Source organism: Lynx rufus, unplaced genomic scaffold (assembly GCF_022079265.1).
Source record: "Lynx rufus isolate CCGP_SWC_20201006 ecotype Redwood Valley unplaced genomic scaffold, mLynRuf1.p SCAF_36, whole genome shotgun sequence".
Taxonomy (NCBI): Eukaryota; Metazoa; Chordata; class Mammalia; order Carnivora; family Felidae; genus Lynx; species Lynx rufus.
In genome coordinates this window covers 1,697,888-1,725,766 of record NW_025814852.1, presented here as the reverse complement: position 1 = coordinate 1,725,766, position 27,879 = coordinate 1,697,888, and the positions used below count along the sequence as shown (strand labels likewise).

Genomic DNA, 27,879 nt, shown 5'->3' with positions numbered 1-27,879 from the left:
GCCCCATGAAGGGGTATCTTACTGCGATCTGGATTTGCGTCTCCCTGATCACCCGCGATGTTCGGCCTCTTTTTCGTGTGTTTATTGGCTCTTTGGAGAAACATCCCCTCAAATTCTTTGTGCGCTGTAGCTGTTGAACGGCAGGTGTCCCTTATATGCTCTGGGTTCTGACCCTCGTGGGACGTGTGGGTTGTAATAACTTTGTCCCATTCTGTAGGTCACCTTCTCACTCACGATTGTGCCCTTGGTGCACGTGAGTCATACGTGTTGAAGGACTTTGATCTGTTTTTTCTTTTGGTGCCTCTGCTCTGGTGTTAAACTCCAGAAATCACTGCTGGGTCTCCCTCACGGCCTGGTGTGGTCCCTTGCTGTATAGACGCGCCCCGGAGCCAGCCCTCCGGGCCAAAAACTGTCACCGTGAATGGACGCCATTGTCACACACGCTCATCCCGCCTCCTACACATTTTGAACTCGCTCGAGGCCGCAGGCGCCAGACCTGACCCTCTCCACCCTCTCTCCCTGCAGCTTCTGCCTGTGTCTGAACAGAGCCCTGAACCGCACCGAGACGCTGGGGACAGGCGGCCCCATGCTGATGTCCGCCCGCTCCTCCCTGGGTCCCCTGAAGCTCCAGGACCTCGCCACCCAGGGCCCGCGTCCAGGGGTGTGCATCTACCTAGACCCGGAGGAGAGCGAGCGCCTGGGCACATCGGGGCCCCTGCACTTCCGCTACAAGCAGGCCCGGCTACAGGCTCTGGAGACCATGGCCAACGTCCTGAAGCAACGGATCGACATCCTGACGGCCAAGCTGCACAAGTCGGAGGCACCGGACCCTCCCGGGGACCCGGTCTCCGACCCGTCGCCCTCATACCTCAGCAGAATGGCTGCGGCCCCCACGCCCACAGCCCCCGTCCACTCCGGAGCGTTAGTGCCCCGTCGGGGCGGAGGGACACCCTGGGACTGGGCGGACACGCAGGCCAGGCCGCCGGCCTCACCCACCTGCTTCCCGGACGGCAGGACGCCGTCCTGGAGCCCCGACTGGGAGCGGCGGCACAGCGTGAGCCCGGGGGCCCCCCGCGACAGCCAGCCCCGAGGTAGGTGGCCACCAGCCCCAGCAGTGGCCCCACTCTCTCCCTCAAGGGAAGAGGCCGATGACAATACCACGGCGGGTGTGTAGGCCGCTCGAAGGGACGTAGGGGCGGTCCTGGCGGAGCCCGGCCACGGGCTTAAGTTCCACCGTCTGTGGCCTTGTCCACGGCTTGGTCCTGGTGGGTGGAGGGATGAGGCCTGGCCCTGAGGCTTGTGTGCCCACCCCCCTGCCCCGCCTCCAGAGAGGGGCAAGAAAGCAGACACGGCCCGCCGGGCCCCACCTGACACGGGCCGGGGGTGTCCCCGCTCGGTCCCCAACCGCCGGCAGCTCCTCCTTCCGGGGAATGAGCCTGGTGTCCGTGTCCCCCAAGGTCTCACGGAGGACGGATGTTCGGAGCCGGACAACAGGCTGGCGAGAAACACGGACTCCTTCCAGGCCCTCCGCCCCTTCACCGGGAGGTGAGCCTGCGCCCTCCACGCGCCCTGGCCGAGCCGCGAGCTGCTGGCCGTGCACAGCCCGTGCACAGGGGTGCGCAGCGGTCTGGGTGCAGCTGGGCTGGCAACGGGGGTGGTGACACAGTCCTGACCCCACCGTGAGAAGCCCCCGGACCTGGGTCAGGGCCTGCTGGCTCTGGTGCTGGCCAGGGCGGGGGGGGGGGGGGGGGGGGGGGGGGGGGCGGGCCCAGAGACCCCTCTCTGGCTGGGCTGTGGGCACTGGGCCCCTGACCCAAGGCCCCCGCTGGTGGGTGGGCAGCCCCCGGGATGCACCCCGTCCCCACACACCTCTGCACTGGCTGCGGGCCCAGCGGACACTATCGGCCACACTTTCCTTGGTGACTGGGGGGCTGGTCGTGTGCGGGTATCTTCCCACTCAGGTCCTGTGTCCCGTGTCTAAGTTCTCAGGACCACCCAGCCACCCCCGACCCCCACCCCCGCCACCGCTGCCGGCTGCCCAGCCTCCATCCAGTCGGTGGACCTGAATGATTACTGCCAGTAGGGGGCAGCATTGGGCTGGACTTCTGGTTCTTGGCCAGCTGCCCGCTCCCCAGACCTAGGGGAGAGGCAAGGGATGGGAAAATTGCCAGGACGTGAACCGTCGGTGCCCCGGGCTCCAAGGCGGACGCCCCACATCTGCCTGTCCCACTGCTGGACGGCCAGCGGGGCCCCGCAGGGCATTCCCACCCAGCGCACCCCCACACCTGGGCCCCGCGTCCTCCCCGTCCCCCCGCACCCACCCCGATCAGGCTGTGTAGAGTTGTGCCCTGGACGACTCAGCGGCCTTGCTGTGTGGGATCAGGGCCCAGGGCCTTCCCGGCCCCTCAGTGTGTCCAGAAAAGCCGCCTGGCCGGCCCTTCTGAAATAGCACTTGCCGCCCCGCTGGCGTCTCTCTGGTGGGGTCCGGGGATGAAGGTCAAGGCCCCCGTCCAGCTTGTGGCCCCCAAGTTCTCCAGATCCGGGGCCTGGCCCATCCCACTGCCCCTCAGGCCAGCTTTTGAGTGCCTGAGTCGGGGAGGGACCACCACCCGCACCGCCGGGACCGTGGGGCTCGGTGCTGGCCGGGGACCCAGCCCATCACCAGCACCCACTCCTGCCCTCCAAGGGCCCGTCCATCCCGGCATCTCTGGAGAGAAGGGTGGCGGGGTGCCTGCCCCAGCTGTGTGCCGACCGCTACCCGCAGGCGTCCCTGCACCTCGGGCAGTAATTTCAGGATCCTGTGAGATAGATTCCCGTTCCCACTGCACAGACCGGAAAACTGAGGCCCAGAGAGGTGACTTTGCCAGGATCTCACGGCTCATGGGAGGGCAAGCCAAAACTCAGACGCAGGGCTGGACACGAGAGCCCAGGGTTCTTCCATTAAGCCCGTTCCCTAGTCGAGCGGTTCTCATTCTGTTCCCTGAGAACTCGTTGGAAACGCCGAGTCCCGGCCCACCCCCGCCCTCCTGAACCCGGTACGCTAGGCTGGGCCCGGGGCTCAGTCCTGCTGGTGACGTGCTGCACACCCAAGTGTGACAACCGCTGCCCTGGGAAGTCTAGGCAGAGGCCAACGAGCCACAGCCGCGTGGCCCGCTGCCTGTGTTCACAAATAAAGCTTTATTGGCACACAGCCCCGCGCATCCTTTACCTCGGGAGTGCGGCTGCTGTCAGTCATGCTGTAATGGCAGAATCGTTCCTACAGAGGCAGGGTCTGCGGTGACCTGGTCCCTCCCGTCCCCTCATGGGCACGCGCTCCTGCAGCAGCCCCCGTCCCGGGGCGGGGGGGGCTTCCGGATTCAGCCCCTGGGCCTGGGCATTGCTTCCTCTCTCCAGGACCCTCTTCCACACCATCTCCCTTGCAAGGGCCCGGGGCTGCAGAGGTGGGGGCTGGGCGTCCCAGCAACGTGTGGCTGTTGGAGGGCCACGTCCCCCCCGCCCCCGCTCCACGGCCTGCAGTGTGTCCTTCGTCACCCCGGCGGTCCGGAGTCCCCGTGCCGGCACGGACAGCCGCACCCTAACGAGAAACGTGAAGGGAGGCAGAGCCGTGCACCCCGCTGACACAGGCCCCGTCTCCTGGGCTCCTGCCGTCTCAGGGAAAGCCCACCTCCTCCCAATCCTAGGGAACCTCGCAGGCCACCTCAGGGTCGGGTGTTAGCTCGCCCTCCCAGCAGGCAGGTACCGAGTCTAGCTGGCCCGTGTGACCGCCGCCTGCTCGGCCCCCTGGCCGGCTCAGCCTCCCTCTGTGGGACGGGACAGCATCTCGGGGCGCGAGCAGTCCCGAGGTGGTGAGGGTTAGGGCTGGTTGTCCGCCCTGCTCCACTCCGGGCCTGGTGGACACAGCCCCTTAGCAGGCGGCAGAGGGAACGACGGAGGCGAAGAACAAGCCCGTGTCCCTCATTCCCAGAGTGGCCGTCTCGCCCCGTAAGGCCCGGGGCGGGAGCAGGCCCAGGGCAGGCACGGGCTTCCAGGCAAAGGGCGTTCTGGTCCCATCCAGGGTGCCCAGCGGTGATGATGGCAGCTGGGCCCCAGCCGTCCGGGCTCCTGAGGGCTGCTGGTTCCCCGGGTCCCGGTGCAGAGCCCCAGGCTGCCACTTCAAGCTGGGGGACACTGCTGGCGTGGATCCGTGGGTGCCCCCTGTCCACGGCTGCCCCCCTGGTCCTCCAGGCACGGGCCCATCCCCCTACCCCCTTAGGCCTCTGGCCCTTGGCTTCGGCCCTGGTCACTGTGGGTCTGAGAGCCGCTTTGTTCAGGCCGAGGGAACCCGGGTCCCTGCCCCCCCAGACCCCAGTGGCCTCATACCTCATGGATCGGTCCTTGCCCGACTCTGCTCACGTGTGTGTTTGCGTGTCCCCAGCTCACTCGGGGTGACAGCCATGCTGGACCCCACCTGCGACTCCCTGCGGCTGGAGATGCCGTCGGCCAGAGGGGCCGGCTTGCTCACGCCCTGGACCACGCGAAGCTGCGGTAAGGGCGAGCCCGCGGACAGGCCCTGGGCTGGCGGGTCGGGTGGCCGGGGAGGTCCGCCGGGGACCCCCTCCACTGCCTGATGCTCTGGCGAGGTCCGCCGGGTGCAGAGAGAGCCTTTTCTATGTGGAGAGCATCCGTGTATCAGTATTAAAGTTTTTTGGAGGTTTTCGGGACCCAGCTGCTTGCTACGTGCCCCTGCAGCGCCTCGGTTGCGACCGATACTTGCCCGGGTGAGGGCTGACCGCGTGTTTCGTCGAGGGCCCTGCTCCCGGGCCGCCGCATCCGAGCCTCTGCCCGCCCAGGCCTCTGCCTTTTCTTTTGCTTCTGAAAGGTTTTGTCCCTGGGTTTCAGCTGAGGAGACTTGCTCAGGGCCACGGAGCTGGTGCAGAGCGGGGGGTGCGCGGGGCAGCGCCCTGTCTGGTAGCCCGGCCTGGCCGAGGGCCCGTGCTGAGGGGCGTGGGAGGACTGTGTGGGCTGCCTCGGGGCGTGCTCAGGGGTGAGCTGCAGGGTCCTGGCACAGCGGCTGGGAACCGGGACTGAGTGGCTGGGGAGGTGTGTCGAGGGGGGCCCGCTGGGCTCGTGCCCTGGGCCCTCTGGAGGAGGAGGGGTCCGTGCCTCCCCCCAATGCCATGGCCGACCCGCTCCCACCTCCTTGGCTTCTTGGTCCGGGAGACTCTCCAGCCTGTGCTGGGGGCTGCGGGGGGGCCTGACCCCTGGCCCTGCTTCTCCCGGTCTCCCGAGCACCAAGGGCCCCCTAATTCATTTGTTGGTTCCTGTCTCTGCTTTTCCAACTTGTCCCCACTGAGCACCTGCTGTGCCCGGTGCTGACCTGAGATCCGGCCCTGCCCGCCAGGCACCTGCTCCTTAGCGTGGGGCAGGCATCGGGAAGTGCTCGGGTGACAGCACACGACATGTCAGGTTCTGAGAGAGAATCCACAGGGAAGCCGGTAGAGATTTCCTCCGTGTTTGCAGCCCCAGAAAATGCAGCCCAGAGGGAGCAGCGAGCAGCCCAGGAGTGCCCGGGATTGAGCTGTGACCAGGGCCCGAACGCGGATACCAGCACCGTCTATCCCTGGCTGTCCTTCTAGAAGGCTGGCTGAGCAGGGGGCGGTGGCTGGCTGCTGTGAGAGTCAAGGGTGATCCCCAGTCGCATGGGGCTGGCTGCCTCCGGGCCAGGGTCCTGCAAGGGGGTCGGGCTCTGGCCTTCCCTCCGGAGGGGACAGCCCTCTCTTTGCCCCTCAGCCCCACTCACTGGCTCCTTGCTCTTGGGAGTGTGGGGCCACGGTCCCGGAGCCCCCTTGAAAGGCTCCGCCAGGGGCAAGTGCTCCAGTCCCTGCAGTGAGGTTGGGGTGTGGACCTGAAGGCACCGGCTTTGGTGGCTTCAGGGGACGGTGGGGAGGCCCCCCGCCCATCACCTCCACACCTGGGGCCTTGGCCGCCTGGAGACCTTCGCTGGACCCGCTGCCAGGATCTGGGCACAGCCGCGTGCTCTGGAAAGCTGGGACAGCTCAGGTGCCCCCTGCCCCTCTCGACCGTCACATGGGGCGATGTGGGGACTCAGAGTTGAGGTGGAAAGCACTAGACCCTGAGGACAGCCCCCGCGGGGCTCCGTGCTTTTACCTCTGCTGGGCAGCAGCAGCAAGTGACTCCTCCTGGGACCCGAGGCACGCACGCGCCCCACACACTTGCGCTCCCCGCGCTGTCTGCCCGCGGTGGGTGGGTGCGGGGAGGCGGTCGACATCTGGGGGGTCGGGCAGGTGGCCCATGGGGAGGGGCGTGAGAGCACAGCTAGGGGCAGAGAAGGGGGCCCTCTCCAATCCAAGAGGGGAAACCATCAGTCACCGGTTGGAAGGACAAAATACTTGCATTGTGGACCCACAGCCCCCGTGTGAGCTTTCTCAGCGACTCATTCACGGGAGCGACAGTCGGGGGGGCAGCCTGGGCACCGGGGCGAGGACAGCCCTCCCTGCACAGCTGCCCCCTCCCCGCAGGCGCCTCTCAGCCGGGCAAGGGGCTGGGCCTAGTTAAAGAGCGCCCCACGCCAGCCCGCTGTGTCCCCAGGGCCGACCCCAGGGGTCCCACCCGCACCTTCCAGAGAGAGACGGGGCAGAGCCGTCACCTTGAGAAATGTCCCCAGTCCCCTGCTCCATGCCCATCTCCATGAGCGTCCCTCCTGGAGCCTCTGAGGCCTGGCGTCGGCCCCGGGGTCTGGCAGCTCCCACGGGCCGAACCCAAACGGGCCAGATGCCGGGCCTTCTGGAAAAACCCACTCTTCCTGCAGGGGGAGCAGGACGGCCGGTGGAGTGGAGGCCCGCCCCAGGCTCCCTGTCCCTCCCTGTCCCTCCCGCGTCCCTCCTTACACTCTCCGTCGTCGGGCAGGACCTACCTGTCCGTGGGCGCACTGAAATTCTCTGATGGGGCCTCTTTATCCTGAGACTCTAGGCAGGCCCCCCAGAGTCATTTGAAATCCGAGCTGCTCCTGCCCGGCGTGGCCGAGAGCAGGATCTCGGGTACCCCGAAACCAAGCAGTGAGCACCTGTGCCGGGCGGGTGTCCGACGCCTCCTCCGGGAAGCCTCCCGGATAGCACGCGGGCTGGGCCAGGTCCTGCCGCTCACCCTGCCGTAGCTTGCTCTGCGGGCCGCGAGGACTCACTGCGGTCCCAGCCAGTGCCCGCCAGGCACGTGTGCCCGGGGAGCGTTTGCCGAGTGCATGAGTGAACTGAGCGCCCTGATCGCCCCGGACCGGGCACCGTGTACCACACATGGGTCTCGCTGGTCTCACCGTGCCCGGGGCCGGGCCCGTCCCCGTGCTCTGCTTATGGAGGAGGGACCTGATGCTCAAAGAGGCACCATGGCCTTGGGCCAGATCTGTGGCAGAGGGGGGATTCGAACCCAGCTCTTCCTGCTGGGGCAGCGCCGCCCACTGGAACTTTTGAGACCCCTCTAGACCAGTGCTGCCCAGTAGCACTCACTTTCAAGACTCCACCAGCCAGCACCACGTTGTCCAGCAGAAGCTTCTGGGTGGAGGGAAGCGTCCTACACTCTGGGCTATCCAGTAGGGTAGCCATTAGCCACGCATGGCCGTCTGGCCAGTGAAATGGGGCCGGTGGGACTGAGGAGTAGAACGTTACGCTGACTTCCCTTTCGCGGAAGTTAAATGACAGCAACACGCGTGGTGGGGGGCGACTGTGTCTCCACCCAGCGTGGGGGGGAGGGGGGTCCCGTCAGCTTCTGGCTCGAGGCGGTGACTCCCCGATCCGAGCCTCCTCCCTGAGAACATGCTGATGACTACAATCGTGGTCGTTACACAGCCGTGTCGGGGACAGCTTACTTTCTCCTGGGTCACCGCTCGGAGCTCAGGGGCACGCGGCCCGTGTCTCCCTGGTGACCGTCTGGGGTGCCGGCGTGGTGTGGCCGGAGGTGACAAGGAACACCCCTCCCTGAGCCTTGGAGCCTCCCGGGTGGTCGGTGGGCGCTCAGGCTGGTGGGGCCTCAGGGGTCCTGGGCAGCTTCTCCGGCTTCAGTTTCTCTCAGTGGCCACAGAACAGAAGCAAAAGAGGGTTTTTCCTTGTCGAGGGAACCTCGGCTCAGAAGAGACACGTCGAACCGTTCTCCCATTCGGGCCTTCGTTTCCCACGGAGGCCAGCTGGCAGGGGCAGGGGGAGGGCTGCCGTGTGCTCGGCACGGGTCACACCTAACTGCTCCCCCTGGGGCTTCCGAGTTTCCCCCACACTGCCGTGGAAACGCCCAGGAGCTGGTTCAGCCGCTGCCCATAGCCTCTGCCGCTCCGACCCCAGAAAGCTGAAGCAAACTGGACGGCGATGACCGAGGAACTCCTCCCAGAGCCACCCACAAACCGGACGCCCTCCTCTGCCCCCTTCCACCAACACCAGGCCCTGAAGACGGGAGGCGGGCAAAGGAGGGAGCGCGCTGGGCCCCCTCCGGCCGTGGAGTCGCCCCTAGAGGCCCCCTCAGGGGGGCCAGCAGCACCAACCTGTGCGCAGAGCCCGAGCCAGACCCTCGGGGGCCACCAAAGGGAAAGAGGAGCCCCTGTGGCCTTCCTGATCCAGGCCGGGAGGCCACGGTTTTCACACCCCTTCTCTGGAGCAACCCCAGAAACCCCAGGGACGCCTGGGGCCCTGTGCCTCTGTGTTAATAGGCACCCGCCCGGCCGTGACCATTGTTACGGTGCTGACCGCTGCCATCCGGCCAGCCTGTGTTAGGTCACCCCTCCAGCAGGGAGGTGGGAACCTCTGTTTGTCCCACCGAGGCTCTGAAGGGCTAGCGATTTGTTTTAGGTCGCCAGGGAAGGCAGGGTGAGCCCGGGTCTGCTGCTGGGCTCCGACTCACCATCTCTGCAGACTTGGGCACGGCTCCCCGGGGGAGTGCGGCTGAGGGTCAGGCCGAGCCAACCCTTGGGGCCGTCGAGGAGATGCAGGAGCTGTCTGCCTCCTCCTGCCACGGGCAGCCCTGTCCTGCCCCCACTGGACGCGCGGGAAGGGACTGTCGTGCTGGGAGTCTCCCTGCCGGCCACTTACCTGCCCCTTCTCTGTGGCTTCCACAGGTCAGCGTTCCGGGCACCTTGCCAACATCCCCCAGAAGTCCCTGGGCTTTCTCGAGTCACTGAAGGTGCGTCCCACCCCATTCTGCCAGGCCGATGGCAGCTGTATCCCCTAGAGGCCTGCTTGGGGTGAGCTGGGAGCAGCCCTCGTCCCCCTGAGGCTGAGCGAAGGCCCCAAAGCGGGCAGCTGTAGAGTGTGAGCGACGGCTCTTCCGCGGGGGAGGCTGCGCGGGAAGGAGGGAGGGGACAGGCAGCTCAGGACGCGGACCGCCTCAGCCGAGAAGGGGAGCAAGCCGCGGGCTGGGGGGAGGCCCGGCCACGAGTGGGGGCTTTCGAGCCCCGCCCCCAAGAAGTGTCCCGTTCCCCGCGATGGCACAACCTGCCCTCGTGGGCTCAGGGCTTTTGGAGAGCTGTGGGGGCAGCAGTCTGGGCGCCCCCCCCCCCCCGCCCCGGGAATCCTGAGGCTCGGCCCTCCCTGCAGCTTGACCAGCAGAAGCGGAAGCAGGCGTTGGCCCTTCTGCGGCAGCGGGCGAAGCGGGAGGTCTGGGAGACACAGAAGGCCCTGGACGAACTGCTCTTCAAGCACCGGGTGCAGGTCAGGCACGGACAGGCCCCACGCGCGGCCCTTCCCAGGTGGCTTCACTCTCTGGCTGCGTGGGGGCCACCTGCCTTCACGGAAGGTCGAGGCGGGGAGGGTGCAGATACAGTGCCGCCTGAAATGTGAGCCCTGCCAGTGCCCAGAAGAGGAGGGGGCGGCTGCGGCCAGAGGCCAGCTCAGTGGGCTGCACACAGATGCTCACGGGACACTCTGGCCCACCGCTGACCCGGGGGCACCTGGCTGGGGGGACAGATGACCGCCCGCGCCTTCCACCCGCCTGTGTCCCCGGTGGCACCAGAGTCTTGGGCTCCCTGTTGGAGCTCGTGAGCTGATATGTGCCGGAAACTCACAGCCCTGGCAGGTCGGCCGGGAGGGGAAGGGGACCCACATCTCCAAAGCACCTGTGCCCGGCCCCCCTGCGTTCACTGGTCGGGATGGCCCCGGCCGATGTCCAGGATCCGCTTCGACGTGATGGGCTTTCTCTTCTCTGTGTCTCTGGCCCGGGGGCTGTTGGGATGGACTCACGCACAGCACATCTGGGGAGGCATTCCCGGGAGGGTGCCCCAGCCTGGGGAAGCACGTGCACATGCATGTACACGCGTGTGCCTGTGTGTGTGGGCAACATACACAGCCGGCCCCCGCTTCCTCTCCTTCCCTCTTTCTTCCCAGCACCACAGCTGCTGCAGCTGAGAATCAGGGCCCTGGCTCCCGCCGTCCTTCACGCAGCCAGCTCCCCCCTGCCCCCGGCCATCTGAGACCCCCCAGCTTTGGGGTGCTCCAGCCCCGGCCTTGCTCTGTGCCTGCCGGGCACCTGCCACCCTCCCCCACCCCGCCACGTCCAGCCCTGTCTGGGGGGCAGGGAGGGACTGTCAGCCTCGCGTGGAGGCCTCTGAGGTTGGGGCCCCCACCACACACCCCACCTTCCCGTTCTCACAGCAGCTGATGGGGAAACACTCCACCGAGGCCAGGCCGAAACCGGCTTCGGAGGGGAAGCAGCCACAGGTGTGCGGAGGTCTGGAGCCAGTGACTTGTCTGAGCACGGTGACAGCCAGACCCAGGTGGGGCCCGGGGGGGGGGCTGGCCGCCGCCACCTCCCAGCATAGAAGAGGGCGGGCAGGGCGTCTGGGACAGGCGCTGCGGCTGGTGCCGCCGGGGCTGTGTCTCCAGCGCATCTCTCCCCCCACCCGTCCCCAGATCGCACCCAGCCCAGGGCAGAGCCGCGGCCGCGCCCTCCCAGGACCCCCGGGAAGGACAGCAGAGTCGGGAGGGCAAGTCGGCTCCTGCAGGTAAGGGTCTTGCAAAGCACACACGCGGCGAGTGTCCGGCCGGCAGCAGTGGGCAGAGGGCCCCGGACGGCGGCGGGCGAGGGCTCGTACGTACGGCCCAGCCCTCAGTGACAGCAGACGGTCCCGGTGCCCTGTGCACCTCACCCAGATCTTTCCTGAACTCCACCGTAGTTCCTTATGACCGTGCTGTCGACGCTCGGTCAGCTTTTAACCAGTCCGTGCACACCCGTTCCCGGTGCTCGCTCTTACTTTGTGTAGACACGATTCCCGCCCCGGCGTCGCGCCGTCCTTCTGCCCGGAGGACCTCCCCTAACGCTTCCGGACGGGGGGAGGGGGGGCGGTGGCGACATCTTTTAGCTTTTGTACGTCTAAGGACAAACTCATCGCATCGGTGTTTCTGAAATACCCTTTGCGCAGTGTAGCCCAGGCGGACCGCGTCTCCCTCCGGCTGGCAGTGGCGCCCCGTCTTCTGGCCGCGTTGTTTCGCACCGCAAGCCTGCGGTCAGCGTCGCTCTTCTCCCGCGCACGCTGTCCCTTTCCTCGGGCCGCCTTTCTGGCTTTCTCCTTGTTACCGCCTTGCGGCTACTTGATACGATAAGGTTGCGTTCGTTTTCTCTTTAAAAGGCTCTCGTGCTTGGGGTGCGTTGCGATCCGGGCACCGGAGTGTTTATCGTTTGCCTCATGCTTGGGAATGTTCAGCCACGGTGTCATCTGTCTCCTGGCCAACAAGCCTCCACTGGCAGGGACGTCAGGACACCTGAAGCCCCGTGCTCGCGAGGCTCTGTTCTGTCTGATTCTCTTTTTCTTCTGTGTTTCCTTGTGGAGAGCTCCAACTGCCGTGCCTTCAAGTTCATTACTCTTTTCTTCTGTGGCCACTGATCTGTCATTAATCCCATCCGGTGTCTTTTCCTTCTCAGGTATTTGGGCTTTCGTTTCTAAAAGTTCCACTTGGACACTTTTTTATATCATCCCTGATTCTACTCAACTTTTTAAATATATAGAACACAGTCACAAAAGCTTTAAAATTTTTTTTTAATGTTTATTTGTTTTTGATAGAAAGAGACAAAGCACGAGCAGGGGAGGGGCAGAGAGAGAGGCAGACACAGAATCCGAAACAGGCTCCAGGCTCCGAGCTGTCAGCACAGAGCCCGACGCGGGGCTCCAACTCACGGACCGTGAGATCATGACCTGAGCCGAAGTCGGATGCTTAACTGACTGAGCCACCCAGACACCCCCAGTTATAACAGCTTTTAAAGGCCTTCTCTGGCCTTTAAATTCTACCGCCTGGGTCAGTTTCTACTGACTGTTCTCATGATAGGTCACGGTTCTTCTTCCCGTGCCTGCTGAACATTTTGACTTTTACCTTGCCGGGGGGCTCCACACACAGTTGTGAGCTTTGTTCTGGAACACGGTTACTTGGATGCAGCTGGAGTCTCCCGAGTGTTGCTTTCCTAATTTGTTAGGTGGGTTTGAAGCAGGTGTCCCCCTGGGACGGAGGCAGGACCTTCTGTGCGCTCTGCCCTGAGACCCGTGGAGCGTGAGGTTTTCCAGCCCGGCTGGCAGAGACAGGCATGGCCCCCAGGCTCTGATCCTTCCCGATGCTTCTCTCCCCAGCGTGGGGAGCTTCCTCACATGCTTTCACCAGCCAGTTCCCACTGAAGGCTGAAGTGGGGGGCACTCCAAATCTCCAGGTTCTCTCGGCGCAGCTCTCTTCTCCCTGGTCCTTTTTCCACGAGCTTTACATGCCTCGGTCTCTCCAGACTCCCAGCTCCATCTTGTCTCCTCTGGGGGTCTGACAGGCTCTGCCTCAGTTTCCCCTTCTTGCGGTGGAGCCTAGAAACACTCTCAAGGCAGTCAGCTGTGACAATCAGGGGTCTCACCTAATTTGTTTTCTGTCTCTCAGGGATCACCGTGCTGTATGGCCTGATGTCCAGGGTCTGGAGAATTGTTTTTTCATACACGTATTGTGAATGTTCATATATGTGTACATGCATATACCTAAGTAATTTTTTTGTTTTGTTGCTGTTTTTACTGTTTATTTTTGAGAGAGAGACAGAGCATGAGTGGGGGAGGAGCAGAGAGAGAAGGAGACACAGAGTCCAAAGCAGGCTCCAGGCTCTGAGCTGTCAGCACAGAGCCTGACGTTGGGCTCGAACTCACAAACCGTGAGGTCATGACCTGAGCCGAAGTCAGACGTTTCACCGACTGAGCCACCCGGGCGCCCCTATTTTGTTGCTTTTTAAAGTCATTTTGAGCGGGACAGTAAATCCACGATCCGATCCCTTTTACTCTCTCGGTGGGAAGCACAAGTCCTGAAATTAACTTTCTAAAACTATAGAGTCCTTTTCCACCCACCCAGCGCAGAAGGACAGCTAGTAGCGGCCAATGCCGAAAGGGCTGCTTAAGCCCGGAACCTGCTGCCTCCCCACCTGCTGGATGCCGGACCTCAAGGGGTCACGCTCTGGCTCTGGGCCTCGGTCTCGGAAGTGAAGCCGCGGGACCAAGTCATTCCTGAGGCTCCTCTCCCTTGGGTCTGGTCCTTTGTATGATCAGTGGGTTCACACACAACTTCACACCGGGACTGAAGAGGCGGTTAAATCCTCCTGGTGCGGCCTTGTGAAGACCTGATGTGAAGCTGTGTGTATGTGGGGGGGGATTACACTACCCCAGATATCCTACCTTCGAGCGGCCCTCCTGTAGAAAAGGCCACTGGAACCCTTACCTGACCCAGCAGGCTGTCCAGAACCCCTACAGGGCCCAACCACAGACTGCTTTCTGTCCTCAGAGCCCAGGCAGGAAGAGAGGCCAGACCAAGCCCCCTCCCAGCTGCCCCTGGCCAGGCTCTACCCTCAGGACAACCCCACCCACCAGGTACAGGGAGAGGTACTCTGGGGAGGCAGGTGCAGGGCCGGTACCGGCATCAGCTCTTAGCCCCAAATCCTCCCTCAGCTGCCTGGAGCCATCGGGTGCTGAGGCCCACCTCTCCTAGAGCCTGCACTCAGAGGATCTCTGCTGCAGATCCTGGGCTGGGCTGGGGGTGGGGGGGAGGCACTCCCTGCCGTGGGCATCGCCCACCCTTCCAACTGACATCTGCCCAAGCCCCTTCCTCATGCCTGGGGTGGTAGGTGAGAGCAGGCATTTCGGCAAAGTGCTTCAGGCAAGGCTGGCCCCCACCTTTCAGGTTGCACATTTCAGGGCAGGTGGCCCAGTCTTTCCTCAACCCTCTTGGGCACAAATACGCGTCCAGACTGAATCAAGGCAAAAGACCAAAATGATGAGGACCCCTCCCTGCCCTCGGGAGCCCGCAGTCGGGAGGGGGGTACCCCGCCCCAGGAAAGGAGGCACACAACTCGGGATGAGTGGAGCAGACAGTCTGGGAGGGCTTCCTGGAGGCGCCGGCCTCCTCCCCTAGGCTGGGCACCGCTCCCACCCGGCGAAGCTGGTCCCGGAGCGGCCCGGTCGGTCTGCCCCGCCCCAGCGGAGCCCGGCGGGGCCCTGGAGCGCGAACCCCGGAGCCCTCGGCTGCTTCACGCTGCAGATGCTTGACGTGAGCCTGCGGGAGGAGGAGCTGCGCGCGCAGCACCAGGCTGCGATGCTGCGCCTGCGCGAGAAAGCGCTGGAGGAGAAGATGCGCACCGAGCTGGCCTGGCTGGAGCATCAGCGAGAGTGAGCGCGTGCGCGGCCCCGCCCCCGTCGGACCCCGCCCCGGAGCCGCCCCGCCTGCCACTCGGGCCCCGCCCCCGCCCGGACTCCGCCTCCCACCGGTCTCGGCTCCTGCCCCGGTCCTGACAGCGTTACGGGGAACAAACTGAACCGATGCAGATAGTAATGGGTCTTTGCGGGAAGTTAGATAAGGCAGTGAAGTTCCAGAAACAAATAACGTAAACATTTAAAGCACCCGCAGTCCCACCTCTCCCAGACAGCCCCTGCGTATTTTCCAGTCTGTCCTGCCAGCTCTCGTTGCGGGAGATACACAGGGACGTTTAACAGCATTCCGAGAACACTCCGCTGCTGTCTTGTGACCTGGGTTTCCGCTCACAAGTCAGGAAAGCTTTCAGAGCCCCCGCGTAGCCGCTGCACCGTGCAGGTGCCCCCCCCCCCCCCCCCCCCCGACCACACAGCTCCTTTAGGCCCGTGGCGGGGGGCCTCCAGCTGCCTCCTGCGGAGGAGACACGCCCCTTAAGGGAACCGTCTAGAAGCGGGCCTGCGGTGTCAGGGGGGAAGCACGGTTTAAGCTTCTTGATATTCCCTCACTGGCTTCCAGTGAGTGTATTCCAAATAAGCTTCCCCCCCACCCGGACACCCCCCACTCTCCCTCCTTGGGCAGTTTAGGAGCCCGCAGGCTGTGGGGGTTCTATCCCACGGTGGGCCCCGAGCCCCGCCCCAGGGGACCCTTTGGGTGGGCTAGAGCTCCAGGGTGGGAGGCGCTGCCCTTCCTTCATGTGTCAGGCCCGAAAGGGGTCACGAAGAGCCGGTGGGGAGAGTGACAGTCCGGACTGAGCCCCCGGCCCCGGGTTCCCCCAGCCTGCCCCTGGTGCATGGCACTGGGAGGGGGGCGTCCCAGGTCCACCTGGCCGGCCAGTTTTCACATCCACTTGCTGAACCCGAGGTGGATAGTCAGTCCTGCCTCCCCCCTCAGGTGTCTGGGCGGCGAGGGGAAGGACACGATGCTGGCGGCCTTGGCAACGAGGCAAGAGCAGGCGCTCGGCAAGCTTGAGCAGGAGCAGGTAAGGGTGACCCAGCCCCGTCCGGCGGGCAGGTGACCAGCACCGAGTTGGTCCTGCCATCCTCCTGGCTGGGAGTGTGGGCCTTCTGCACCACACCTTGATCAGTCCCCAGCCCTCGCCACCCTCCAGGGCCGCTCAGGACCCTGTGGTGCATGGGGAGCGCCCAGTGGCCGGGGTGGGGGCGGCGTGGCCTGGATGGGGTGTGGCCCTGTAGTCCTGTGTCCTGCGGCCTCTTGGAGCCTCAAGAACGGGAGAATGACAGCAGTGTGTGTCGAGGGGCCGGCGGGGCTTCAGTGCAGCCAGCACTGACCAGGGTGAGCGTGTACCACTGCAGAGAGGGCTCAAGCCCAGTTTCCTTCGCTGGAAAATGGGCACCGGGGCCGCTGTGCTGGTGATCTCATCAGTGTCCCAGCATGCTGTGTGGTGGGGACTAGTGTTAACCGCCTCCCTTTATGCAGATGAAGAAACCGGGGCTCAGTGTAGGGGGCTTGTCTCACTCAGGGACCCTCCGAGGGGAACGAGGGGTGATGCTGGACTTTGGGTTGGCAGAAAACTTCCGCCCAAGGTGGCCTGTATGGGCCAGGGAGGTGGGGTGGCGGATGTGGGACATGGCAGTTACTGGGGGCAACAGGAGGAGACCCAGAGAGAAAAGTGCAGGTGACACCATCTGTTGGGCACACCCTGACCAGTGAGCTGTGAAGAGGACTTAGAAGGAGGTCCAGGTATCAAATGGCAGCTAGGTTCTGTGTTGCAGGCAGAGCCACTGTGGAGGAGGCTGGGGTCTGGGCCCCTGGCCACCGGGGCTTGAGCAGGACAGCTCTGCCGAGCCTTAGTTTCCTCTCTGACCTAGGAAGGCCTCCACCCCCCAAAGTGGGCGTGCAAAGACCCCAGCAGGTGCTCCAGGCAAGGTGGCTCTGCTGAGGGATGTGCCATCAGAGACAAAGCAGGGACCAGAGGACAGATGGGGACGGTTGAACGAAGGGACAAGTTCCCTTTGGGTGGGGGCAGTGCCCGGAACCTGGAGACAGGGAGGGCCGAGTGGGGGAGGGCGGAAGGGCAGCCGGCCTGTGCCAGTCTCGGTTGGCCGACCGAGGGTACGACACCCTGCCTTCCCTCCTGCTTCCTGCCAAGCCTCCCGGGGGGCCAGCAAGCCGAGCAGGACGAGAAGGGCGGGGCGTGTGGAGGGGCTCAGGGAAGGCCCCGTCGGAGCTGGGCTGCCCCCACCCCCAGACACCCTTTATCCCTTTGATCACGCGTGCACTTCTCCTCAACGTGTGCCTGGGTGCGGGCTTGGGGGTTTGCTGACGTCTTCCCTGGCCGGTTCAGAGAGAAATCCGATACCTGCGGGACATTCACCTGTTTTCACACCAAGAGAGGAAACTTCTCCTGCAGCATGAAAAGGACATCGTCTCCCTGCAGAGATCCATGGTGCACCTGCGGCGGGAGCTTCAGGCCCGGAACAGGCTGCCTCAGGTGGGCGCTCTCACTGGGCTGGAGGCCAGGAAACGCTTGGCACCTGGCTGTTCTGTGGGACTGTCCCTCGTAAATACGCTTGTGACCCAGGGAGGGGAGGGACCGAGGAGGAGTGCAAAGGGAAGGCAGGAGGGGCACCCAAGGCGGTTTCCTGGACACAGTGGCCCGGCTGGGCTCTGGAGGAGGAGCCCCCACAGTGGAAGGTGCTCCAGGCCCAGAGGTGTGGGTGGGAAGCCCAGTGGGAAGGAGGGAGGTCAGGCTAGAGCTGGGATGGGGCCAGGGCTGTACTCACCGGGGGGCAGGGCTGAGGCAAGAAACAGAGGTGGCCTGGGCTCCTAGGGGGAGCAGCCCCTTGGGGGACCCCGAGCAGCAGGGGTGTCCTTGCTCCAGCTCCCCGTCCCCACCACCTGTCGCACGGAGGGGGCTGTGGGATCACAGAGCAGGGCAGCTGTCCCCAGCCCAAGCTCTGTTGAGCTGCGGCTGCTGTGGCCTTGCCTGGTTGGATGAGGATGGGTTCTCTGGGTTAACAGTCACCCTGCGGGGGGGGGAGGGGGCAGTAGAGCGGTGTCCTCCCTGTCCCAGGCCGGCCCGCAGGGGAGGTGACCCAGGGCTGCCTGCTGCCAGAGCATGGCCTGGGGTGTGAGCTCGGTGACCCGGGCAGCCTGCGGCAAGGACTCTCCAGCTCTGGGCCTGTGTCTGCCCTGCCTCGGGGCCGCTGCGCTGCCTCGGGGCCGTTAGCATGGCATGCAGGGCTCCTGCGAGGCTAGGACCACCTGCTTCAGCTGGTGAAGGCCAACCTGCGGGGGCACACTGGCCGCCGTGCTGTACGTGAAGCCTGCCACCCGCTTCCCCTGAGGGGCGGTGACCCACACGTGTCCGTGCCAGCTCCCTCGTGCTGTTTCTCATAGAGTTCCGGCCGTGAGGTCAAGACCACTCAGACGGAGGGGTCTGAGACAAGTGTGCAGCTGAAGGGCCCTGCACAGGGCTCCTCGCGCCCCTTGTCACCGCCTGGGCCCGCCAGCCCCGCCAGCCACTGCCCCCGGACAAGCCCCGAGACCCCACGAGTCCAACAGTGAGTTGTCCCCGGGCGGCCCCGGTGCTTACCATTAAAAACCTTTCCTGTGCTGCTGGCTGGGGTGTCCTCCCCGCTCTGAGCCCAGTTCATCATCTGTTAAGTGGGGACAGGGCTGCCACCATTCCCCCGAGACGAAGCGAGTAGACCGGCCTTGCTCCAGGGCAGCGGGCGGCACCCGGGTGGCCACACGGCGGCCAGGAGCCCCTCCGAGGCTGGCGTGGGACCCTTCTGCCAGCTGTGGCGGCCGGGCCTTCTCTCACAGGCCCGGCCACGTGGCCGCTGGGCTCGTTTTGCAGCAGAAGGGCCTCTCCCCGCACACTAGAGGGGCCCTGCCCAGGCTGAGTCACCGTGAGGGCGGAGGGGGAGGCCGGTGAGCGGTGCCACCCGACCGGGAGCCTCGCTGTGGGAGAGAGCCAGCTGCCTCAGCCATCAAGAGCGACCCCGCGTCCCTGCGCTGGGAACGCCGCCTCCCCTCTGTCTTAATTACGACGGCCCCAGGGCTGGCTGTCCACTGCCAGGGTCTAATGACAGCAGCCTGGGGGGTGAGGGGGCGACGGTGCAGGAGGCAAAAGGGCCCGCCCCTTCCCGCCGGGAGCGGCCTTTGCAGGGACCCCTGTCTGCCTGCGGGGGGCACCAGCGCCTCCAGTGGCCTTCCTGCCCGAGGAGGGGGGCCCTTTGCACACCTCCTCCGTGGAAGGGGGTCAGCGCCCCCTAGGCTGCCGGGGCCACGAGCCCCACTTGGCTGCCCTGAGAGCGTGCTTCTCACATCTCAGCACGGGCCTGCGCAGCCTTCGAGTTACCATGGGCTGCTGGATCTCTGAGGACGCTCCCGGCCGACTGTACCCTCTTGGTGCCCAGGAGCTGGTTCCTGAGGCTGGGCGGGCAGGCCGTTAGCACAGGCTTAGCACAGGCGGGGGGCGGGGCAGGGAAGAGGGGTGCAGGCCGCCGTCCGTCCTCCTGCAGGGCGAGGCCTCCTTTGCTGTCCTCATCACAGCAGCGATGCGTTGTCACTGCTGGAAAGTTGGGGACCAGAAAGGCTGTGTACACGTTGGGAAAATTTCAGATGGCTTCTAACCGCCGCCTCCGTCACCGTGAGAGAGACTCTGAGTTTTTGCTGCAAAAACTCTGCGACGCAGAGAACTAGGTGTCCTCCCTCCGTCCAGGGGAGCTCAGTAGCGCTGCGAGTGGGTCAGGGCCCAGGTGCATCCTTGAGCTCTGCCTGTGGAGCCACCCCCCTGCACTCAGCCCACAGGGCTCCTGGCCTGAGACCTGGGGGGGGGGGGGTGGGGAGAGGGGTGACAAGCCTTTGAAAGGGCTCCAGGGGCTGCCATTCCAGTTTGATTCCTGAGGCAGCTCTGGGGGGCGGGTGATGGGCTCGGGCGCACACCCCTTGCTGTGTCTTCAGGGTCCTTGCTCCTGGGGCCAGGCAGGGGCCTGCATCTGGGACACACTGATGGGGACAGGTGCCTCCCAGGCCTTGCCCCAGAGAGGCCAGAGCTCCAGCCCCTGCGTCGTCTCCATCTGCAAAGGCCCCAGATTCCAGACACCGAGGAAAGCCCTTTGACCCCACTCCCCGTTCACACCCCTGACGTGGGTGTGAACCCAGCGGCAGATGCCCAGGGCCCCCTGGGGGAGTTGTAGCATCCGAAGGGAACAGAAACAAGTGAAGCCACACCCTAAAGAGTGGCCGGTGTCTCAGCTGGCCCCTCCGCCTGCATTGTCCAGGGGTCAGGAGACCTGGCAACCTTGCCCCCCGGCTGCCTCCTTGAGGCTTGGACGGGGGTTGGTTTCCTGATGCCCGTCAGTGTGCTCAGAGCACGGCAGGGGGTCTGGGCATGTGGCCTCCCGGAGCTCAGGTGGGCCCGGTGGTTTGTCCCCACGGAGAACTCGTGCCGGAGCGCCCTGTGCTGGGGAACAGGGACAGGGGATGCCTCCGGCCCATCACGCTCTGGCGCCGTGCCTGCACCTCGCGAGCCCCCAGCAGGGACCCGTCTGCTTGGGAAGCTGCCTGGGAGGGGAGGGCCCAGGACCTGTTTTCCTGCACCCGTGTGGTGACCGCTCGGCCGCCGACCACAGCCGTCCCCCGGATGTGACGCGTGTTGTCCCATTTGTGGAATGTTGTGGTCGGGGCTTGTCCCCCGGGAGGGCATAGCCCGGGTAGGCAGTCCCAGCCCCGCCCTGCCTTACAGCCTTCTCAGCGAGCAGGGGGATGGGACGCCCCCCCAGGCAACCTCAGCTGCGGAGAGTCACCGGCCGCCTCCAAGGCCCGCGTGGGGAGAGGACACTCCTGTGGCCGGCAGCTGGCCCGACACGGGGCGCCGGCTGGCGGACAGCCACAGCCCCGTGGGCCAAGGTAACCGGGCACCGCGGTGGCCGCGGGGGCAGCCGAGGACAGACGGTCACTCGGTCGGTTGGCCCTGGCAACTGGGGGCAGCATCGGGCTTGAGGTCAGACAGACCTGCGTCCTGGCGCGCCTCACACGCGCCGTGTGGCCTTCCTCTCCGTGTCTGGGCGCACGGCGGGCCCGTTTGCAGGAGGGCCACCTGCGTGCACCTCGACCGACGTTTCCGGGCAGCAGCGGGGGCTGGGCGGGCGCGGAGGCTGTCCTCCCTTCCCTCCGTCTCCTCCTCCGTGTGAAGAGGGGCCAGCTCAGGGGGTGTGCACCCTTCCCAGGGCTGATTTTGTCACAGGACTTCATAATTCCTGGACGCCGTGCCCCCGCGTCCTCCGTTCTGTGCCCATCAATGCTGACAGTCCCTTTGCCTCACAGGAGACCCCCAGACCAACCCCAGCCCCACGTCAGCAGAGGAGAAGACCCGGCCTCTGACAGACAGCCGTGCACAGAAGCTCCAGGGCCCGAACTCCCCGGACGGAGGGGGTCCCTGCGGCCCCCTGGAAGCCAGCGTGAGTTGAGGCTAGGCCCTGCCCTGGCTGCAGGCAGAGTGGGGGCCTGGCCGTGGCTTGGTCGGGCTCTACCGTGTGGCTTTGGGTGGGGGCCGCCCTGTCCACCAGATGACGGTGTTGAGGGGATGGGGCCTCTTTGGTCCTTCTCACGTGGATTCCTCTGTTGAGGGGCCTTTGGTGCCTGCTGGGAGGAGGGGTATCTGGTAAGTGGGGGTCTCCTCGGCCATCTTTAAGGGGATGGTCTTTGTTCCTTACGGTGGTAACTCCATGGGAGCACAGGGCTTTACCCACGGCTAAGGGGCACGGACCGATGGCCTCGTGGCAGTGGCCACATCCTGGCTGTGGTCTTTCTCCCACAGGTGGTTGAAGGCCGCGTCGGCCGAGCGGGGTCAGAGCTGGGGCTGGACTTTGCCGGCAGCCCCGTGGAGGAGCCCCACAGAATGGAAGGCTGGTGGCCGGGGGAACAGAGGTATGCGGTCTGGAGGGCTGCCTGAGCCCAGGGGACCTGCAGGCAGGGGGTGGGGTCCTGGGGCATGGAGACACCCATCCTCTCGTTGGAAGAACCTCACTGTGTCCGAGTGCCCCTCGTCCTGAACCGGGTCCTCTGTGCCCCCTCAACCCACCCCATGCCCTCCTGAGTCTGACCCCCTCTGTGGAAGCAAAGATGTCACCTGGGGAGTTGGCCCACGATCCCGTGCTGGGGGCAGCGGGAGGGGCCCTTCCAGGGAACGCGTGCCTCTGAGCCTCTCAGAAAGCAGCGCCCCCCAGAGACCTGACCCAGTGGGGACTGAGGCCAGAACCTCCTAAACACAGGCCCCCTGCCCCCACCCGGGGAGCCCTGTGCTCTGACGGTCACCTCCTGTCAGGGCAGATACCTGGCGGGCACGGGTGTCAAGCTTACGGGGGAGTTGAAGGCCCCGTGGAGGCCCTGAGCCGTGGGGACGAGGCCGGGGGATGGGGCCCTCTCCTGGGCGCCCCCTGGGACATCCGCACAAATGTGCTTGCAGGACCGAGAGCTGCGGCCCCTTCTCTCCACCGGAAGCCGCCCAGCTGACCGCTGCTCCAGGTGAGGCCCCGCCGTGCACCAGGACCATGGAACCCCCACCCGCGGGTCCTCCGCCACCAGCTCCTCCTCGGCCACAACCACCCTTCCCCCAAAGCCCGGCGGGGGAGCCCCGCCCACTCGCCATACCCATCGCCCGGCAGTCCAAGCGGAGGACTGTAGGGAGGGCCCCTGTCTGGAGCCGTCGTGCCCCAATAAACACAGGAAGGCTGCAGTTCTGAGGCGGGGCCCCCAAGGCGCGGAGATGTCCCCCCAGACGCGGCGCCCTTACTTGTGCTGGCGGGTGGGTGGCCGAGCTAACGGGTGTGGAGCTGGGGGGGGGGGGGTGGTGGCGCTCTGCGGACCACGCTGGGGCTGTGGACCTTTCTTCCGCCTCCACCGGGCCCTTCTGGTCCCGATCCGCTGGCTTAGGGGCTGTGGGGTGTGGGCCGCAGGGGTGGCAGGGGGCGAGGGCTGGGGGCCTCACCCCCAACTCCCCCCTCTCCGCAGCTCCGGTACCACCCAGCTGGCCTGAGGGCAGCCCCCTGCCGCCGCTCAGGGCCCCCTCGGACCCGGGCCCGGAGTCCGAGGCTGCTCCCCGGAGCCGCTCGGGGTCTTGGGCGGGGTCCCCTGCCTCCTCCTCCCCGAGTGGGGTGTCCTGCCGCTCTCTCCAGGAGTTTCAGAGAGCAGCCGCCGTCCTGGTTCAGCTCTCCGAGAGCCCCGTCTCCGTGTCAGACTGGGGGGGTGGGGACGTCCCAGACACGGACCCCGGCTGTTCTGGGGAGCTCTCTCCTCAAGACTCCTGGGGGCTCCACCGGGGCGGGGGGCAGGTGGCCCAGGAGAGGCCAGAGGGCGGTGGGGCCGGGCCCCTGGGCGGCCCCTCCACGGAGCCGGGGGGCGTCCTGCAGGAGGGCTGGCCGCTGCCTCCCCCGGACGCCCCCTCTCCGAGGTCAGGGTCAGAGCTGTCAGAGGCGTCCAGCGAGGTCTGGGACGAGGAGAACCTTCTGGAGCCTGGCTCGGGGCCCTCCTTGTCTACGGGAGGCTCGTCCCACCTGGAAAATGGCGGGGCGCCCGGCTCTGCACTTGCTTCCTTGGGCCCTGGGGAGGGGCAGGAAGCGTCTGGAAGCACTGGGAGCCTCATCCGTGAACTCACTACGGAAGAGGGCCCAACAGACATCCCCCGAGGCTGCCCGCATGCCCTCCCGTCCACGCCCTCGTCCTCCAGTGACTTGGACCTGTCCCTTTCCTCTCCCTCGGGGTCCTTGGCATCCGAAGGGGTGGGTTTCGGCAGAGGAGAGACCAGGCCTCTGCAGGCCTCGGCTGCCTGCCCAGAGGGGCTCTGGGACGCTGCCCTGAGTCTGCCCGGTGACAGGACGCCACGACAGCCCTGGTCTGAGCCTGAGGTCCCCGTGACCTCGCGGGCCCCTCCTGGGGACCCTGGCGGTCTGGTGGCCCTGACACCCCAGGGCTGGGCACCCAGATGTAGGGGCAGTGGAGACTCCCCTGCCCCCGAGGAAGCCTGCCCCACGCCGTCCAGCAGGGCCTTGCCTGAGATCCTGTCCCCCGTTGACGAGGTGCTGTCCTCCGCTCACAGGGATGCCCGCCTCCCTCCTCTGCCTCCCACCTTCCCAGCAGAGGGTTTGGCCGACACGACCAGCCCCGACTCAGGAGACTTCCCTTCCCCACCTGAGGATGTCATGTCTCCTGGGAGCGTGCCGGGCCCCCCGGGGGAGGATGCCTCCATCAAAACTGGGGCGTTGCCCTCCTTGTCTGAGGAGGACACACCCGAGGCACCATCCCCAGGGCCCCGGGAGTCGGGGCTCTGCCTGGGGGCAGGCAGACAGGGCGGAAGCCTTGGGGACGAATTGGGTGAGTCAAGTTCGGTTTCCAGGGATCAGGTTGTGGGCAGCCGGTGGCCTGACCCGGCCGGCTGGCCAGGGCGCCCCTCTGGGGGCAGGGCAGGAGACGCCCCGGGGGGGCCCCCAAGGCCGCCGGTGCGGCCCCCGACCCTGTCCAGAGGGGCCTTTATGGCCGGGGAGGGTCCGCCAATGCTGGCAGCCGCTGGCAGCCCTGGGCAGGGCGACCCAGCTCCTGCTCTGGGCGCGGGCCCCTGCGCTGACCCGCCGGGCACGGAGGGAGCCAAGGTGTTGGATTTGGTCTCCAGCCAGCTTAGCGGGAGGATCCTGTGCGACACGCTGGCTGTGCTCTTGGAGCCGGCCCAGCCGGCGGCCCCCTGACGGAAGAGCCGCCGTGTCCCGCAGGCTGGCCCCGCGGCCGCTGCAGGGCCTCGGGAAGACGGGGCCCACGGTGGCATGGGGTGCCATTGCGCATGCGTGTGCATGGCGTGTGGGATGCTCCGGGAAGCCTGGGCCACGGAGGGCAGAGCCACCATTCAGAACAGCCTGCCTGCGGCTGGCCCCCGAGTAGTCGTCTGGTGCTGGGCTGGGGCCTGGGCGGGGACGTGGCGGCCAGTGCGGTGAGCTCTGTGTTCTTCCGGACGTTGGGGCCGCTGCGTCCGTCGGGCGCCTGGAAGGGCCCCTGGTCCAAAGACTTTAAGAGGCAGGAAGGTAAGAGGTTGTGTGGGCGTGTCCAGAGGCTGGCCAGTCGAGGAAAGGTGTGGAGGTCATGGATTGACAGAGAACGGCCCGGAGGGGAGCGGTCCCCAAGGACGAACTGGAGACCACATGCCTGGAGGCAGAGCCATCGGCAAAGGCCGGGCGAAGAGAGCGAGAGCCGCTCTGGGGGGACAGGGGGGCAAGGGGCGGTGGAGACGGGCTGGGGGTCACGTCCGCACGGACTCACACCCCAGCTTGGCGGCTTCTGAAGGCCAAGGGCATGCACGTGGGCCGACCCCGCCGTGGACATCAGAGATCTGTCAACTCAAGGGCCGGAGGTGACCAGCCACGCCCCAGGACTGCCCTCTGGCGGGAGGTGGGCCAAGGGCTCCTTGAGGACTCAGGACTCCGGGAGAGACCAGAGTCCGTTTCCTGGTGGCTGTCCATCATCGAATGACCCTCGGGATGCAGGGCGGCCTCGGAGCAGGGAGCAGTTTGCACAGGTGTTGGCAGGGTGCGATCCCTCTAGGGCTTGGCTCCTCCCCTCCAGGGCACGGACTTCCCCCGGCCTCAACAGAGGAACTCCTTTGGAGATGACATTAATGGACCCCTGGGGAGCCGGCGACTTCCGTGCACTTGCAGTTAGCTGGGGGGCGTGGCGGAGCCCAGAGTTCTGCCTGTGCCCTCCACCTTCCAGCTCGGGAGCGGCGGCCGCCTCCAGGCAGCCCTCCACCAGGTCCCCGCTTCAGGGCAGCCTCCTGTACCCAGGCCAGCTGCTCGCCAGACGGACTTTTGTCACAGGCTCACTCGTCCGGTTTCACGGCTCAGGGAGGCACCAGCTGAGACAGTTCATGCTGATTTCGCACTGGGTCCCCCCACGTCCACCAGGGAACCCCGAGACGGGCTTGGGCGGGGGGGAAAGTGCTCTTGCTGTGCGTATGCGATTTCAAAACAAGTTCTGAGCTACAGCTTTCCTATTGATTTCCTTCTAGTTTTCTGAACAAATCAGTCTGTAATTTTTTATTTTTTTTCTATTTATTGCTGACCCTTTTGGATTTACGAGGCCGTGCGAGAGGGATTATGTATTTTACACACACACGTTTGGCATGGTAATAAATCTCCCACCTCAAAACCCTGCAGATTTGCCTCAAACCCCGTCGCCCCCTTTCTGGTCGCCGTGGGGGTAGGGGGGGCTGTGCTCCTGGCGGGGCCGCGGGCCTCCCAAAGGACCTGTCTGGGGGCCGCCTGCACCGGTGGCCCCTCGCCCACGACAGCGGGGCCCAAGGGAGGCCACGCTACAAAATGAGCTCCATGTTTCAGGTCGGTGCCGTGGAGGCTGTCAGAAGCCCTCCGTCTCAGCTGACACGGCGAGTGAGGGGCGTGGGCTCCGAGGTCCGTCTAATGACAGGCAAAACATACCACACTGCTGCCTTCACAGCCTCACTGCGATCGCCTCGGCTCCAGTCCCTGCTAACCTCTGGGGCCGATAAATCTTGGTCTCCAGAAGGGCCATTATCCTTCATAGAAAGTGGTTATTTCTGGGGTGCCCGGGTGGCTCAGTCGGTGGAGCGACCGGCTTGGGCTCAGGTCATGATCTCGCGGTCTGTGGGTTCGAGCCCCGCGTCGGGCTCTGTGCTGACGGCTCGGAGCCTGGAGCCCGCTTCCGGTTCTGTCTCTCTCTCTCTCTCTGCCCCTCCTCCACTCATGTTCTGTCTCTCTCTACCAAAAATAAATAACTGTAAAAAAAAAAAAAGAGGTTATTTCTTAGTTAAAGCCCACATTTAATTTTGCAGCCTGTCTCTTTCAACGGCCCCTCTTAGCTGTACCCTCCTGCATGAAATGCCCACAGATGCACCTTCAGCATTTCAAATGCCAAATCACCAGACCAGCTTTAGGAAGCCTTTGATTCCTTACCATGTGTGGCAGGCCGTGACAGCCGCCCCTATAAAATACAGCAGGGGGGCCCCCCCCGAGGGCAGGTACAGAGAAGTGACAGCCTTGTGCACTCCGGGGGAACACAGCAGCACCCGTTTGGATGGCGCCTTCCTGTGCCAGGGGCACCTGGCTCCCGGGGTGGGGGGTGGGAGGTTAAGTGACCAGGCTGGGTCCCCACCCCCGGGCCAGGTTCTCCGGCAGCGAGGGGACGTGGCTGTCCAGCGAGCACCCAAACAAAACCAGTTCCGTGGGTCAGACCTGCCCTGTCCATGCTGGCTCCCCAACCAGCATCTGGGCCCCCCAAGGATGTCTGCGAGGCCCACACCTGTGCCTGTGGCCCCTTGTCCTGCCCGCCCACCCCACGCCAGGCATCAAACGCCAAGCTGCTGCTCTACATTCCCAACGGCGTGCACACGGCTGGGAGCAGACCGCAGTGTTGGCAAAACATGACTACGCGTTTAGGGCGCGAGGCAGGATCGCGCGTGAACACAAGCGCCCACACGTGCACCCCGGCCCTCCCAGGGCTCCTGCGGCTGCCCCCCGGTTGGGGCCCTTTCTGTCCGGCAGCTGTGTCCGTCCAGGCTGTAACGTGACACAGCCGGGGTGTTCAGTGATGCTCAGGGCCCTTCCTAAGTCCTGCTCTCCACGTCTCACTGGGGTCGTGGCAGGGACCCCATCCCCGTCCGTGCCTCCCTGGCCACCGCCCCTGCCTCCCCCCCCCCCCCCGTGTCACTGTGAGGACACAGAGGATTGTCTTCACCAGGCTCTGTCCCCGGCCCGCAGCAGTGCTCTGGAACAATCCTCCTGGTAGGTCTTCCGGAGAATGGGCGTTCTTCCTAAGCAGCCGTGCCCAAATGCAAACACCAACTGGGGGCAGGTCCTCGGAGGACAGGGCCCGCTCCGGAGTCTGGGCTGTGGCAGGAGTTCAGAAGCGTGTGTGGGGCGCAGAAAAGGCACAGTGGCCCCGCCACCCGCCCCCAGGGCCCCTCTCGCCGCCCCGCAAGCTGGCGTGGCTGCGGCACTCAGAGCAGGGAGGGAGCTCCGCCTTTGCCCCTGAGCGTCAGGGGCACTCAGGCTTGAGACCCCCTCTGTCGAATGTGTGCCACGTGCCCTTCACCATAGTCCGTGGCCCTCTGAGCCTCAGTTTCCCCCTCTGTAAAACAACACAGATGCCTCACTCCGTCAGCTCCAAGATG

General features: G+C 65.4%; 1 protein-coding gene across 1 annotated transcript in view; it reads left to right on the top strand.

Annotated features, from left to right (window-relative positions):
- CCDC187 (coiled-coil domain containing 187) overlaps positions 1-26,347 on the top strand; it is a 37,286-nt gene extending 10,939 nt beyond the window's left edge. The window contains exons 10-34 of the mRNA XM_047093714.1: positions 526-1,091; positions 1,329-1,545; positions 4,136-4,325; positions 4,415-4,524; positions 4,635-4,757; positions 6,970-7,129; positions 8,325-8,523; positions 8,687-8,770; positions 8,889-8,999; positions 9,092-9,156; positions 9,570-9,683; positions 10,623-10,744; positions 10,881-10,972; positions 13,758-13,843; positions 14,511-14,638; positions 15,612-15,699; positions 17,026-17,172; positions 18,081-18,244; positions 19,021-19,136; positions 20,301-20,600; positions 21,018-21,151; positions 21,511-21,620; positions 22,159-22,428; positions 22,626-22,630; positions 22,704-26,347. Coding sequence (XP_046949670.1) covers positions 526-1,091; positions 1,329-1,545; positions 4,136-4,325; positions 4,415-4,524; positions 4,635-4,757; positions 6,970-7,129; positions 8,325-8,523; positions 8,687-8,770; positions 8,889-8,999; positions 9,092-9,156; positions 9,570-9,683; positions 10,623-10,744; positions 10,881-10,972; positions 13,758-13,843; positions 14,511-14,638; positions 15,612-15,699; positions 17,026-17,172; positions 18,081-18,244; positions 19,021-19,136; positions 20,301-20,600; positions 21,018-21,151; positions 21,511-21,620; positions 22,159-22,428; positions 22,626-22,630; positions 22,704-24,430 — 5,428 coding nt within the window. The 3' untranslated portion in view covers positions 24,431-26,347. The remainder of the gene's footprint in view (positions 1-525; positions 1,092-1,328; positions 1,546-4,135; positions 4,326-4,414; positions 4,525-4,634; positions 4,758-6,969; positions 7,130-8,324; positions 8,524-8,686; positions 8,771-8,888; positions 9,000-9,091; positions 9,157-9,569; positions 9,684-10,622; positions 10,745-10,880; positions 10,973-13,757; positions 13,844-14,510; positions 14,639-15,611; positions 15,700-17,025; positions 17,173-18,080; positions 18,245-19,020; positions 19,137-20,300; positions 20,601-21,017; positions 21,152-21,510; positions 21,621-22,158; positions 22,429-22,625; positions 22,631-22,703) is intronic.
- The last annotated feature ends 1,532 nt before the right edge of the window (positions 26,348-27,879 follow it).